Source organism: Trichoderma evansii (genome assembly GCF_050947405.1).
Source record: "Trichoderma evansii strain SZMC 28006 chromosome Unknown GGI43scaffold_5, whole genome shotgun sequence".
Classification (NCBI taxonomy): Eukaryota; Fungi; Ascomycota; class Sordariomycetes; order Hypocreales; family Hypocreaceae; genus Trichoderma; species Trichoderma evansii.
The window spans coordinates 684,422-696,310 of NW_028145201.1; the positions used below are offsets into that span (position 1 = coordinate 684,422).

Below are 11,889 nucleotides of genomic sequence, written 5' to 3' on the forward strand. Positions count from 1 at the left end.
TTCTCATTATTTATTTACCCCTGTTGCATACGTTGGCCGGCCTCGGGGCGGGGCGCCCGCCCGCCCCCCCCCCCCCAATAGCATGTGCCTTACAATAGAGAATCAATTTGTCGCTCATAGGTTGTAACTTTGGTGCAAATGAGTCGAATGGGTCAAGTCTCCCACTTAATAGTGCAGGGAGGATGTAGTGCATATAATACCGGAAAGAATAAGTTTAAATCTATTTATATCTCTAAATAATTAAAAAAAAAGGAATAGCTGACAAACATTTGCATCGGTAAGGTGTTGTTTTTGCCACTCTTTGTTTGTCCCCTGTATCTGTTTATGAGACTTTTTGGTCAAATTTAACCGGTACGTTCCCACGTAATGTGTTAAGTCTGTAGGCGTGTGGCTGCTATCAGTCTGCTTATTAGATGTCGATGAAGGATGATGTTCCTTCCATATGTGATATTTCATTGCATGAGAACGGACAATTGTCTTATTGTCGGCGTTCAGATCCTGGCCGGCCTTCAAGAGGGATTGTAAATTGGATTAGATGCATTTGACATGCAGAAATATCTTTCGTATAATTTAAAATTATTTATAATAATGATAAGTACTATTAGAAAGCTAAAATTGGTTAAGTAGAGCATATAATAGAGGCTAATACAAAGGAAAACGCAGTTGTAGCAGCCTAACAACATAGCTTTTTTTTTTTAGACAAAGAAATCGTGCTGCTTAAAATAAAAAGCCGCACGGCTAGTGTAGAGAGAGACTAAGTAATTTGCAGTTTATAATATACATATATAGCTTTTACAGCATGCCATTTATGTATAGTTTACCCAATCCTGTGCTCAAGACAATTATTTGGTATAATTCTTAACAAACGCAAGATTCTTATCTCTATTTACTCTAATTTAATGGGAAATTGATCTTTGCCGCCCCCAAAATTGCAATGCATTTAGGACCTTCTCAATGCTGCTACTACTGGGAAGCCTATATAGTGATTTTCGAGATACCAGTCAACAATTCCGAAAGTATTTCCTTTAAGTAAATAGTCAACTATCTGTCTAATCGCTCGACTCTTGCTTACTCGCCGTACAGGAAGAAAATTTCCGGGCCATATGGATAGTAGCTTTGCTCTCAGTGCTACATTACCAAAATTATGTATTCAGAACCTAGTTATGAAAATTAAACTAGAACGAAGTATACTATTCGTTTGCGATACTGGGCTCCAGTTTCCGAATTTGCGGATACTGCGCCATTGCCAGAGTCATGCCGTTCGAAACTACGGCCAATCAAGACCCGTCTTGAACTGCCGAAATCGTAGAGACCATATCCATAATCGGCGAAGACTACGAAAGGGGCAAATGGATACTCCTTCCTACATGCGATATAACCATCTTTATACTTAGTCGAATGTTAATAAATGCCAGTCAGCAGGTTAAGGAGGATTGTTGAGTCGCCATGACTAGCATAATGACGTCTTTACGCTTATAATTCGCCCACAGTTAAGATTTTAAGCATGCTCAAGAAACAGCTAGTATCGGCCTAAAAATGGTACAATAAGCAACAGCACTATTGACATTGTAAAAAGCCTAAAGACAGTATCTTAAAAGCGAAGTTCTAGTTAACTCCGATTGCCAACTCTACATCGGCTTTTGTGCGAAGTGGAGACTTAAGAAATGCGTTTTCACCATAGTAATCGATCGAAGGATCTATCTCCAATCGTTACATTGACATAACAGGAATATTAATCAGCCAAAATTCTTGTAATAACATCTGTAAGAATATTATTAATCGTGTTGCCAATGGGCGTCAAATGTGTCGAAATAGTCAATACTAATCACTCTCTGCGACCGAGGGAATCTTAGCAAACTTGGTAAGTGTCGGCGGACCTTTTCGGCATTATACGGGAAAATGATCCTTCCGCTGTTCGTTTCCGCCCGGCCAATTATTAACGTGCACCATCTATAGCACCATCTGTAGAGCGCTGCCCCAATTGGGAAAATTGCGCAATGTTTCGTGGGTCACTCCCTCATAATTCCATGGGTGGTTTAGGTTTAGGGACAGCGATACTATCGTGTGAACGGTCCATTGCTTCTATTACAAATCGCCTTCTTTTTACTTGAAGGTGAAGTTATGAAACTGGAACTGGGGGAATGAAGTCATAAGATTGGATTCGGCCGAAAGCCGCCGCGCCACTCCATGATGGCGTTTTAGCTTCAATTACTTTTGAAAAGAATCCTTTGGTGTTTTTATATATAAATAGAGTTTCCTTAGTATCAAGTCCAGCTTCAGCTCCAATAGCAAGAACTAAAGCTTATCCTCTTTGACGTCGGCCTCTAAACATTTTCTCACTCTTCAATATACTTCTTTTAACTCTCACTTCCCGCCTTTCATCTCATAGTCAAGTTGATAACTAGGATCACTATTGCAACAATCACCATGGCGGGCGAACTCGTTCTTGTGAGTATTTGACAATCTTTCTGCTTATCAAGCTTCATAACTAACAACTTACAGCTTACCGGAGGCACTGGCATGATTGGCTTCCGAGTCTTGACTCTCCTCCTTGAAGCAGGCTACAAAGTCCGCGCTGCCGTGCGACACCAATCCGGCTTTGACAGAATATCAAAACTCAAGCCCGTCGCTCCCTACGCCTCAGAGTTGACTGGCGTTGTTGTACCAGATATCACCGTGCCGGGAGCTTATGACGAAGCAGTCAAGGGCGTCGACTATATTGTGCACGTTGCCTCTCCATTAGCAAGCAACGCTCCTCCTGGGGCCGACCATGACACCTATCTGATCCAGCCAGCTATTCAGGGGACTGTAGGCATCTTGGAGTCCGCAAATAAGACAACTGGCATCAAACGAGTTGTCATTACTGGATCTATTCTTTCTATCGTCACTCCACAGCAATTAGGCTCTGGTCAATACATCAATGGTGAGTTGTTTAGCTGAGTTTACTTATCCTCCGTGCATGCTGATTATTCTTTATACTAATATTTGAGCAGAGGAATCACGTACCCCGACAATTCATGGTCCGTTTGAAAATCTTTTCAACGCTTACGGAGCATCCAAATCCGCAGCGTTTAACAAGGCTAAGGAGTTTATCGCTGAGAAAAAACCTCCCTTCGATCTCATTCACATCTTTCCTCTCTTCGTCCTCGGACGCGATGAGACTGTCACAGATGCCGAACAGATTGTCAAGGGCACCAACAACATGCTAATGGGCCCGCTGCTCGGCACACCACGACCTACCCCCATTGCAGGCGCTCCTGTCCACGTTGACGACGTTGCCAGACTTCATGTCTTGTCCTTGGATCCTAAAGTAGAGGGCAACCAGGACTTCTTGGCAGGATCACATCATCTCGAGCAATTCGACTGGCGAAAATCGGCCGACATTATCAAGAAGCATTTTCCCCAAGCAGCTGCCGAAGGCTTGTTCAACTTTGAGACCGTTGAGAAGTTAGTGACGCTCAAGACACAGGTGGATGGCACCAAGGCAGAGAAGGTTTTTGGATTCAAGGCAAAGGGATTTGAGGAACAAGTGGTATCAGTTGTGGGTCACTATTTAGAGCTGCTCGGTAAGAACTAGAGGGCGAGCACTACGGAATTGGAACGTTATAGGGAATGGCAGCACGGCCTGCCCGGGACAAAGTGGAATAGCTGTCAGATACTATATTAATCAAAAAAAATAGAAATCAATAAAAAAATCATAATCAACCAATGATTTCAACCATACCAATACGAATACCATCGATATATACGTTAAAGATTGAGGTAAAAAATGCGGATGGTAAATGATGACTATGAAGAAAGATAATTGTAAAATAGTTTGAACCTTTTCTTTCGCCAGGGCTCAGTTTTGAGTTTATCCAAAGCCTTGCCTGAATTTCGATGCCACTCAGTTGAACTTCTTATCTCCGACTCCAATGACTTAAAAAATTAGGAAATGCAAATATCGGCCAGCGGACTTGACATAAAGAAATCACATGTTACTGATCTTACACTAAAGCAATTTAGTATTTATGTGTCCGAATAAATTGTATAAAACTTTCTCATGCAATAAAATATATAAAAACAAGTGTTAAATCCAGACCTCCAACCATTACCTACTCTGCTTATTTATAAGTCATTCTACCTTTTCAATGATATAGATACTCTTCCCAGTTTCAAATATCTTATCTCAAGTTCTACCGTCTTATATCATGCGATTTTGCCTAATTCCAGCCATCGTACTAATTTATCCACGGCTTCTCTTGCTTCTGGTATAAACTGTACCAACGGCCACACGTGCATCATACCCTCCCCTTCAACGTACTCAATCTCTCTCCCTTGTTCTACTGCCTTGGACACAAACTTCCTAATATCTGGTGTCAACATCTCAGTTGATCCAGCAAATATCAATGTCGGCGGAAGCTTGCTGACATCTCCGTACAGAGGGCTCACTCGCGGGTCGTCAGGCGAAATATCCGGGCAAAGATATCGCACTGCTTCTTCGAAACCGGGGATATCCAGCCATGGATCTGACTTTGCGGCTTCTCGCATCTCTGCATTGAGAAACGTGAACTCTACGCAAGGAGACATGAGAGCGAGCCGTGACGCTGTTGGACGGTTTGCTCTCAGAGCCTCTTGTGTAAGAGAAAGACCCAAGCTCCCACCGGTAGAATCGCCCACAACAAAGAAGGGCGTCTTTTCTTGTGTTGGCATAGCCAAATCTTCATATACTGGCCTCACCGCATCAAAAATCTCCGTCAGGGTGCGCTCCGGCGCCAGCGGGAATATCGCCACCGTCACCACAGCCCAGAGTCGCTCTGCAAGCAATGCCACCATTTGCCAGTGCGCCACGTCGACTTCGAATAAAAAGCAACCACCGTGGAGATACAAGATGCGAGCTTGGTTCGGCATCTCGGATTTCGGCGCCACATCGTAGAGAACGCAGCCGCCAAGATGGCGCTCCTCGACGATGAACTGCGCCTCTATATGCGCTGGAGGGCGCGAGCTCTTGGTCTGGCGATCATTTTCAATACGCTGGCGAAGGGCGTTGACAGTTTGAAGCGAGCCCTTGAATCGCCACCATACCATCCACGAAGCGAGATATGCTTGCCAGCTGCCCATGGTCGAGTTTTGCGCGAAAATATTGTGATGTAAGATGTGCGTTTGGGGAATGAGTGAATAAGTTGGAGAGCATGTGATTATGGCTCTGTCCTAGTACATGTCATCGTTACATGTATCCAGCTGCGGCTCCATAGTCGAATAATCATTATATGCACTGCTTACTTTAGGATTTTAGACAGCCTTCAATATTAGTATTTTCACTTTCTTCGTTAAGTTGATGTTAGTACCAGGCATTTTGCACAAATTTATCGCGTCTGTAGATGAAGCTGCAAGATGTAAGTGATTGCAGCTGAAGTGGGGCGGCTAAAGGATGTGGAGAGCTCCAGGACGTATATGAGATAAGGCTTCAAAGGGCCGTTTTGGCCGCTAACAAATGCGCATTTCACAGCGTTTTTACCTCTTCTCAAAGCTGCATGTACTATTTCAGCGGCAAATATATGTTTAAACTATACAGTGAGCACAACAGCGGCTCATATCTAATACATAGACCCATGTTGAGATTGTGAATTTCCTCCTCCGGTAGGTACCAGCAGAGGAAATTCGTAACGCAGTGGAAATAAGGAATTACAGCAGTAAAGAAGCAGCCACTTTACAGGAATTGAATGAACGAGAAAATGAGTATATTTATCTATATAGGCCACTATGACATGTTATATGGTCGGTTACCTTGGTAATATATATATATATATATATACTTTATGCAGCGCGTTGCACCGAGCAGCATTGCGAGGTATCTACATGTGCCTGGCCCTGGGTGGTGGTTATGACAGCGATTCCTGGTTGCTATTAGTGCCCTGTGATTGTGATCGTAAAACTTCCAGGTTTACATAATTATCAGGCAGATGAAAAAGGAAAGTGATTTGTAAGAGTTTTCTATCGAAAGTAGCTCCAGTGGTTATAATAGAAATGAATATTGTTTGGTAATTGGGTTATTATTTTAACCACTCTATGACTCTTACAGCCTGCAACAACCACAGGACCTATTACTAGAAACGGTAGGTAATAGCTCTAGTGCATATAATAGAAATAAATAGTTTGATAATTAATTGTATTGTTGTTTTCACTCCTCTATGACTCTTATAGCTTCCTGTAACAACCATGGGACCTATTACTAGAAATGGTATAGAGTGCTTATTACAGCAAGAGCTGCGGGGCAGCTAGGCACGTTTAAGCGCAGCCGCAAAGCTCCTACATACAGCACTTTTGATTTATCAAAATAGCTATTTACATAGGCCAGATGCGGCGTTTTCCTTTAAACCAATACAAGGTTCTTTGTAAGCTTTATCATATGCTCTATTCAACCAATCCGGGCAACCTCCACAATTGCGGTCAAGTCGGGATGATTTGTCAGAGATTACTGCTCCTTGTGCATAGAGCCAATGTGTAGATAGTGCTCATCGTTCAGCCACAAACCAACTATTGTAATTTCATCTCAATTTCAATTTGAGCCCAAAGAAATCATTTAGACACATACGATCATAGGTGGTTATCAGAGTAACCACAGCAATTAGATAGGCTGAAGGATTTGTTTCTTCTTTTGGACTATATAACAACAATGAGATAAGCAGGCGTATTACATAGACGCTGTCTCCATATCTGTTATTCAGATTGATGATTGTGACTTAGCCGAAGTCCTCGTATGGGTCCATACGCTCGGTTGGGGCTAACTGATTTCTAAATAGATTACATACATGGGATTTCATCATTTGCGACATGTGGGCCGTTTTCTTGTATCCTTTGATCGGAGGACCTGTAAGGAAGGGCAGATGCAAGCGGCTGCATAGCGGGCCCTTCCTGTACCATGATATCTTGCGGGTAGCCTCGCTAGCGGTTACATGTAGTATGCAGCCCTACCAAACCGTTCTGAAAGCTGATCCCCAGGGACGTTTCTGGATGGGCCTAGCGCTTCTGACTAAGTCAGGCGCTGGGCGACAGGGAAACCCGCCTGTATCTGGCGCCACAATGGTTGATGCTTCAGGGCTTAGGGCCCCTAAGGTTTGTTAGTTGGCTGGCTTGTTGCTGTTTACCTGTAATTGAACGTTGTCTCTCTTTATCAGAATTACAAGTGCCGCCGATAGAGGATATTACCAGAATTAGACAAGATTTCGATCAAATAACTAATAGAGTAATTGAATTATCCCAGTACCATTCTGAAAACCAAAGCAATCCACTATCGAGTTACGCGAGGGAATACGTCATGGCATTGCATTCTGAACCAATTTCGCCCCGGCTTGCGAAGCAGTGGGACTCGACGTTTAGTGGCACGATTTTAGTAGCTGTTGCTGCAAAGCGTTTGCTCAATTAGGCAATTCTTGGCATTGGCCCACAGGTCCTTCGCGCCGTTCTTAATTGATTGAAGGCGAATCCGATAGACAACTTCTATAATGCGGATGGAATCATTCTGGTAAACCTCCAAGGGCTGATTATCAAAGATACATTCTGTCATTGACAGAATTTCAAACCACAGCAATGGAAGATTTTGTTTGTGAGTGGAAAATGATAAATACTTGAGCTGGTCCCTGCGATGAAGAGAAGGAAATCACCCAACACAATTCATCTGCAACAAACTTCATCTACAAACTTCATCTACAACAAAATTCATCTATAACACATTTCTTCTACAAAATACCTCTTCTACAACATTACAAAATAAATCTTTTTAAGTTGTTTATTATAACAAATGGCTGCCGGCAATCTTCTCGTTCTTACAGGAGCCACTGGTTTCCTAGGATTTAAAGTCCTAACTATTGCCCTTGCCGCCGGATATAGCATTCGACTTGTGGTTCGGTCCGCCGACAAGGCCAAAAAAGTCATTAACTCTCCGTCTGTTAGGGCCTTAAACCCCAGCGAAGAGAAACTTTCTTTTGTTGTTGTTGAGGACTTGGAGGCCCCGGGGGCCTTTGATGAGGCAGTCAAGGGAGCGACATATGTAATCCATTGTGCTTCTCCAATTCCCAGCTTTACTGGCGATGCTCTTACTCACGAGCAATACGACGAGTTTTTCGTTCAGGCTAGTCGCCGCTTAACCATTGGACTCCTTGAAAGCAGCCGTAAGGCCGGTACTGTCAAGCGTATCGTGATTACTAGCTCTATTGTTGCTATTACTCCCTTCCATTACTATCTCGGTAAAGGAGATGATAAGATATTTGACGCCGAATATCGAATTCCTCTCGATAATGGCCCTTATGGTTTTGAATTCCAAGCCTATAGCGCCAGCAAGGCTGGTGCCTTAATTGCTTCTGAGGCTTGGATTAAAGAAAATCAGCCAGACTTCGATTTGGTTACCATTATTCCCGGATGGATTTTCGGTGCTGATGAGCTGGCCACTACAGCTAAGGATTTTGAATCCGGCTCTTCAAACTCAGTTCTGCTGGGTTTCCTCAAGGGTGGCCAGTCTGAAATTCCATCAAACAACAATGCAGTCCTGGTTGACGACGCTGCTCAAATTCATGTACTGGCTCTTAATCCCAAGATTCCTGGCAACCAGGCATTTTTGGCTACGTCAGATGGAATTGATGGTATGGTCTGGGAAGATGGTATTAATGTCCTGAAGGAAAGCTTTCCAGAGGCAGTTGAACAAGGGCTGGTTAAGGTAACTGGAAAGCAGCCGACTATTAAGATTCGTGTCGATGCCAAAAAGACGGAAGAGACCTTTGATATTAAATTCGCTGGATTTGATCAGCAAGTTAAGAGCTTGGTGGGCCAGTGGATTAAGCTTGCCAAGGCTTAAAAATGTAACTATTACTAGAGTTTACTTAGACTTAAATGTTAATTCTTTACAATAATCTTGTTCACGTTTACCGAGAGACTATTGTTCTCAATACCATTCAATTATTGCGATGCCATTTAGTCAAATAAGCATCATGTCATACCTATCTACCTTATATGCACCTACATGTACGTACGTAGGTACACGTACCCAGTAATTGCTTTTCTAACGCTCCATCTTATCTGGATCAACATGGGCGTATTTGGGGCTAAGAATATTTTTGTATTGTTTGTGTGTGAAAAATGATAATAACGAGTATGCGCCTTGAAATAAAATCAGGTAAGGAAGTAAAGGAGGCATCCATCTGGGGGGCCGTAATGCCACATGTACAGGGTCTCTTCACAGCATTTTTAAGTCTCCCTTGAGCTCAATTATTTATAAGAGCAGGCAAAAAAGGCAGAAGGCAAACAGGCAAAGGAAGTGGCCCATTTAGACAGCAGAGCCGCAAGCCGCGTGGTTCGCGAATTAAACCTCCACAGCATTTTTTAGCCTCCCCGAGGCTCACTTATTTATAGAGGCTTGTACATAGGTACATGCATGCAAAGCTTATAGAGGACCAGGTAGCTCAGGCGGCGAGGACTCCACACGCATTTTTAACCCAGCTCGAGAGACTCTATTGGAGCTCAATCATTAACAATGTTCTAAATCTCTACCTAATTTCTTAAGCTGAGCCAGAGTTGCGGGGGCTTCACAGCATTATTGCGTTCGCTCATGAATCATGACTATTAGTACTGAATACGTACTACTAAGGCAGCGGAAGAGGCGAGTAGTATTAAATACACTTGAACTACTTCAGTCTGCTTGTAGTGTGCTACTCTGTTGATACCCCAGGAAGTTATGAGACTTCAATTTTGTTGCTGAAGCGTACACAATAACTGCAACTAAACCATTACTAGGTAGTACTAATCTTCTTCTTCTTGTTGTGCACAATTATTCCCTTCAGCCGCAGAATATCAAAACGTGTATACGTGCTAGCTTCACGAGGACGTAGACCTCTAGGTGGCATACGATCACCTACACTCTAAATGATACATGTAAGCCAAGTCAAAATCATACCGAGGGTTATTCCCGCCATAGTATCTCGCAAAATGCTGCCGCCATTGTCATCTCTTATTTCGGAATAAAATCCGATAGATACAACTATAGCCGGAAAATTTGAAATGTAAATCATGTCATTAGTAACACTGGTGGTAGTAAAAGCGAAAGCCGAGACAATTTAGCGCCATCGGGTTTATTGACTTTCGCTTTGATCCTCTTACCCCGATGCTTTAGCCCCGGAAATGCAGCAGCGCGGCTTAGGCGGGGCCGCGAGCTCTCGATTTTACAGCTCGGGCTTGCTCCAAGGGCTGCAAATCCGGCGCAACTGAAGCTCTGTGTTGGTTTTGTTGCTCCGTAATGGCATCACACATGCCGAATTCGCAGACCGGTTACAAATGTAAAGTAAATAATTAATAATATTTTTTTTTGTATATATACCATGGACAGCCTCTTCTATATTTTTGAAACTGTCTCATCATCAACAGCAAAAAGCATCAACAGTAAAGCAATACACACTCTAGCAACAATTCTTAATTACATCTTTATAAACCACCATTGGAATAACTTCATATCAAGAAAATATAAAAAATGTCTCTCCAAGATAAAGTCATCCTCATCACCGGCGCCTCTAGCGGCATCGGCAAGGCTTGCGCCCAGCGCCTCTACCAAGAAGGCGCTCGCATAGTCATCAACTATCGAACCGATGCCTCATCTGCCAATGAGCTCGTCGAGTCGTTTGGCGCGGACCGCGCCATTGCCGTGCAGGCTGACGCCGGCAACCTTGAGGATCTCGATCGCCTTGTCCAGGCCGCCGTGGACAAGTTTGGCCGCATCGACACGGTCGTGGCTAATGCGGGTCTGATGCCGATGCGAGACGTGGAGGATACCACCGAAGAAGACTTTGACAAGACGTTCACTCTCAACGTCAAGGGCCCTTACTTTTTGGCACAAAAGGCAGTTCCTCACATGCCACCCGGCTCTCACATCATCTTCATCTCTACGGGCGTTTGCCATCACTCATCAGTATCGCCCAAGTATCTTCTCTACGCATCAACAAAGGGAGCCATTGAGCAGATGACTCGAGTGATGGCCAAGGGATTGGCTGCAAAGGGCATCATCGTCAACGCTGTGGCTCCTGGCCCAACTGCCACTGAGCTGTTCTACAAAGGCAAGCCTGAGAGCCTAGTTAATACGATCAAGGCATGGAGCCCCTTTAACAGGCTTGGCGAACCCGAGGATATCGCCAACACAATCAAGTTCCTGGCTAGCGCAGAGAGTGCATGGGTTGTCGGACAGACAGTACTGGTGAATGGAGGCATCATGGTATAATCAATGGATTTGATGACTTTTTTTGCATTTAGCGGCATGATTTAACAAAAGTATCTGTACAGGCCAGTTTATCGCTACACCTCTTGAATTTATAGAATACATGTAATATAGTCTAGTGGTATAGGTAAATAAACGGATAATACCTAAATAAACCCGTCCTCCCAGACCTCCCTGTGGCACGCTATGAAAGAAAGATACAAGAAAAGATTGAAAGAGTTGATCTGAGTTGATTCGTAAAGATACAACGCTTATGCCTTAGAAACACAATCCGAAAACTTCATAATCAAGACGCGGCCAGAGGGACAGCCAATCACTAGAGTTGTTCCAAGCACAGCTGACGCCGATGGTCTATACTCTGGGGGGAGCCATATGAGATCTTACCCTTGATATCTTATCCAGTTCTTGGTGTTATTTAAGCCGTTTCCCACAGTTTGGTGTGAAGAGACTGGACGGCTCTGAGAGGCAACTGAATCTATATCGAATACGCCTGCAGCAGTACATAACTGGCCGAATGTATTAAAGTCAAGAGAACGAGTATAACCAATCTCAAGTGTCGCCTTACATTCGCCTATAGCCGGGTCCCAGATCTTGACCACGCCGCCCTTGGACCCGGATACGATGCGGCCGCCATCGGGCGACCAGGCAATAGAGTT

At 43.8% G+C, this 11,889-nt stretch overlaps 4 protein-coding genes across 4 annotated transcripts; 3 read left to right on the forward strand and 1 right to left on the reverse strand.

Annotated features, from left to right (window-relative positions):
* Positions 1–2,337: 2,337 nt before the first annotated feature.
* GGI43DRAFT_310182 (uncharacterized protein) lies at positions 2,338–3,650 on the forward strand. Its single transcript, XM_083201685.1, has 2 exons — positions 2,338–2,923; positions 2,994–3,650. Exons 1-2 carry the CDS (start codon positions 2,521–2,523, stop codon positions 3,575–3,577), a joined length of 987 nt encoding a protein of 328 aa, XP_083062627.1. The 5' UTR covers positions 2,338–2,520; the 3' UTR covers positions 3,578–3,650.
* Positions 3,651–3,986: 336 nt separating this feature from the next.
* Positions 3,987–5,392, reverse strand: GGI43DRAFT_399572 (alpha/beta hydrolase fold-domain-containing protein). The gene has a single exon (XM_083205361.1). It carries the CDS (start codon positions 5,098–5,100, stop codon positions 4,189–4,191), a length of 912 nt encoding a protein of 303 aa, XP_083062628.1. The 5' UTR covers positions 5,101–5,392; the 3' UTR covers positions 3,987–4,188.
* Positions 5,393–7,773: 2,381 nt separating this feature from the next.
* GGI43DRAFT_432713 (uncharacterized protein) lies at positions 7,774–8,830 on the forward strand (the record flags this gene model as incomplete). The annotated part of the gene is made up of 1 exon (XM_083209631.1): positions 7,774–8,830. The coding sequence occupies exon 1, from the start codon at positions 7,781–7,783 to the stop codon at positions 8,828–8,830; it is 1,050 nt and encodes a 349-aa protein (XP_083062629.1). The 5' UTR covers positions 7,774–7,780.
* A 1,665-nt stretch (positions 8,831–10,495) lies between these two features.
* Positions 10,496–11,236, forward strand: GGI43DRAFT_421566 (NAD(P)-binding protein; the record flags this gene model as incomplete). The annotated part of the gene is made up of 1 exon (XM_083207973.1): positions 10,496–11,236. One exon carries the CDS (start codon positions 10,496–10,498, stop codon positions 11,234–11,236), a length of 741 nt encoding a protein of 246 aa, XP_083062630.1.
* Between the last annotated feature and the right edge of the window lie 653 nt (positions 11,237–11,889).

Excerpts from the sequence above, each read along its gene's own strand:
- GGI43DRAFT_310182 (XM_083201685.1), top strand. The coding sequence starts at position 2,521 with ATGATTGGCTTCCGAGTCTTGACTCTCCTCCTTGAAGCAGGCTACAAA. Across the intron at positions 2,924-2,993 it reads CTCTGGTCAATACATCAATG|AGGAATCACGTACCCCGACA; the intron begins GTGAGTTGTTTA and ends ATATTTGAGCAG.
- GGI43DRAFT_399572 (XM_083205361.1), bottom strand. The coding sequence starts at position 5,100 with ATGGGCAGCTGGCAAGCATATCTCGCTTCGTGGATGGTATGGTGGCGA.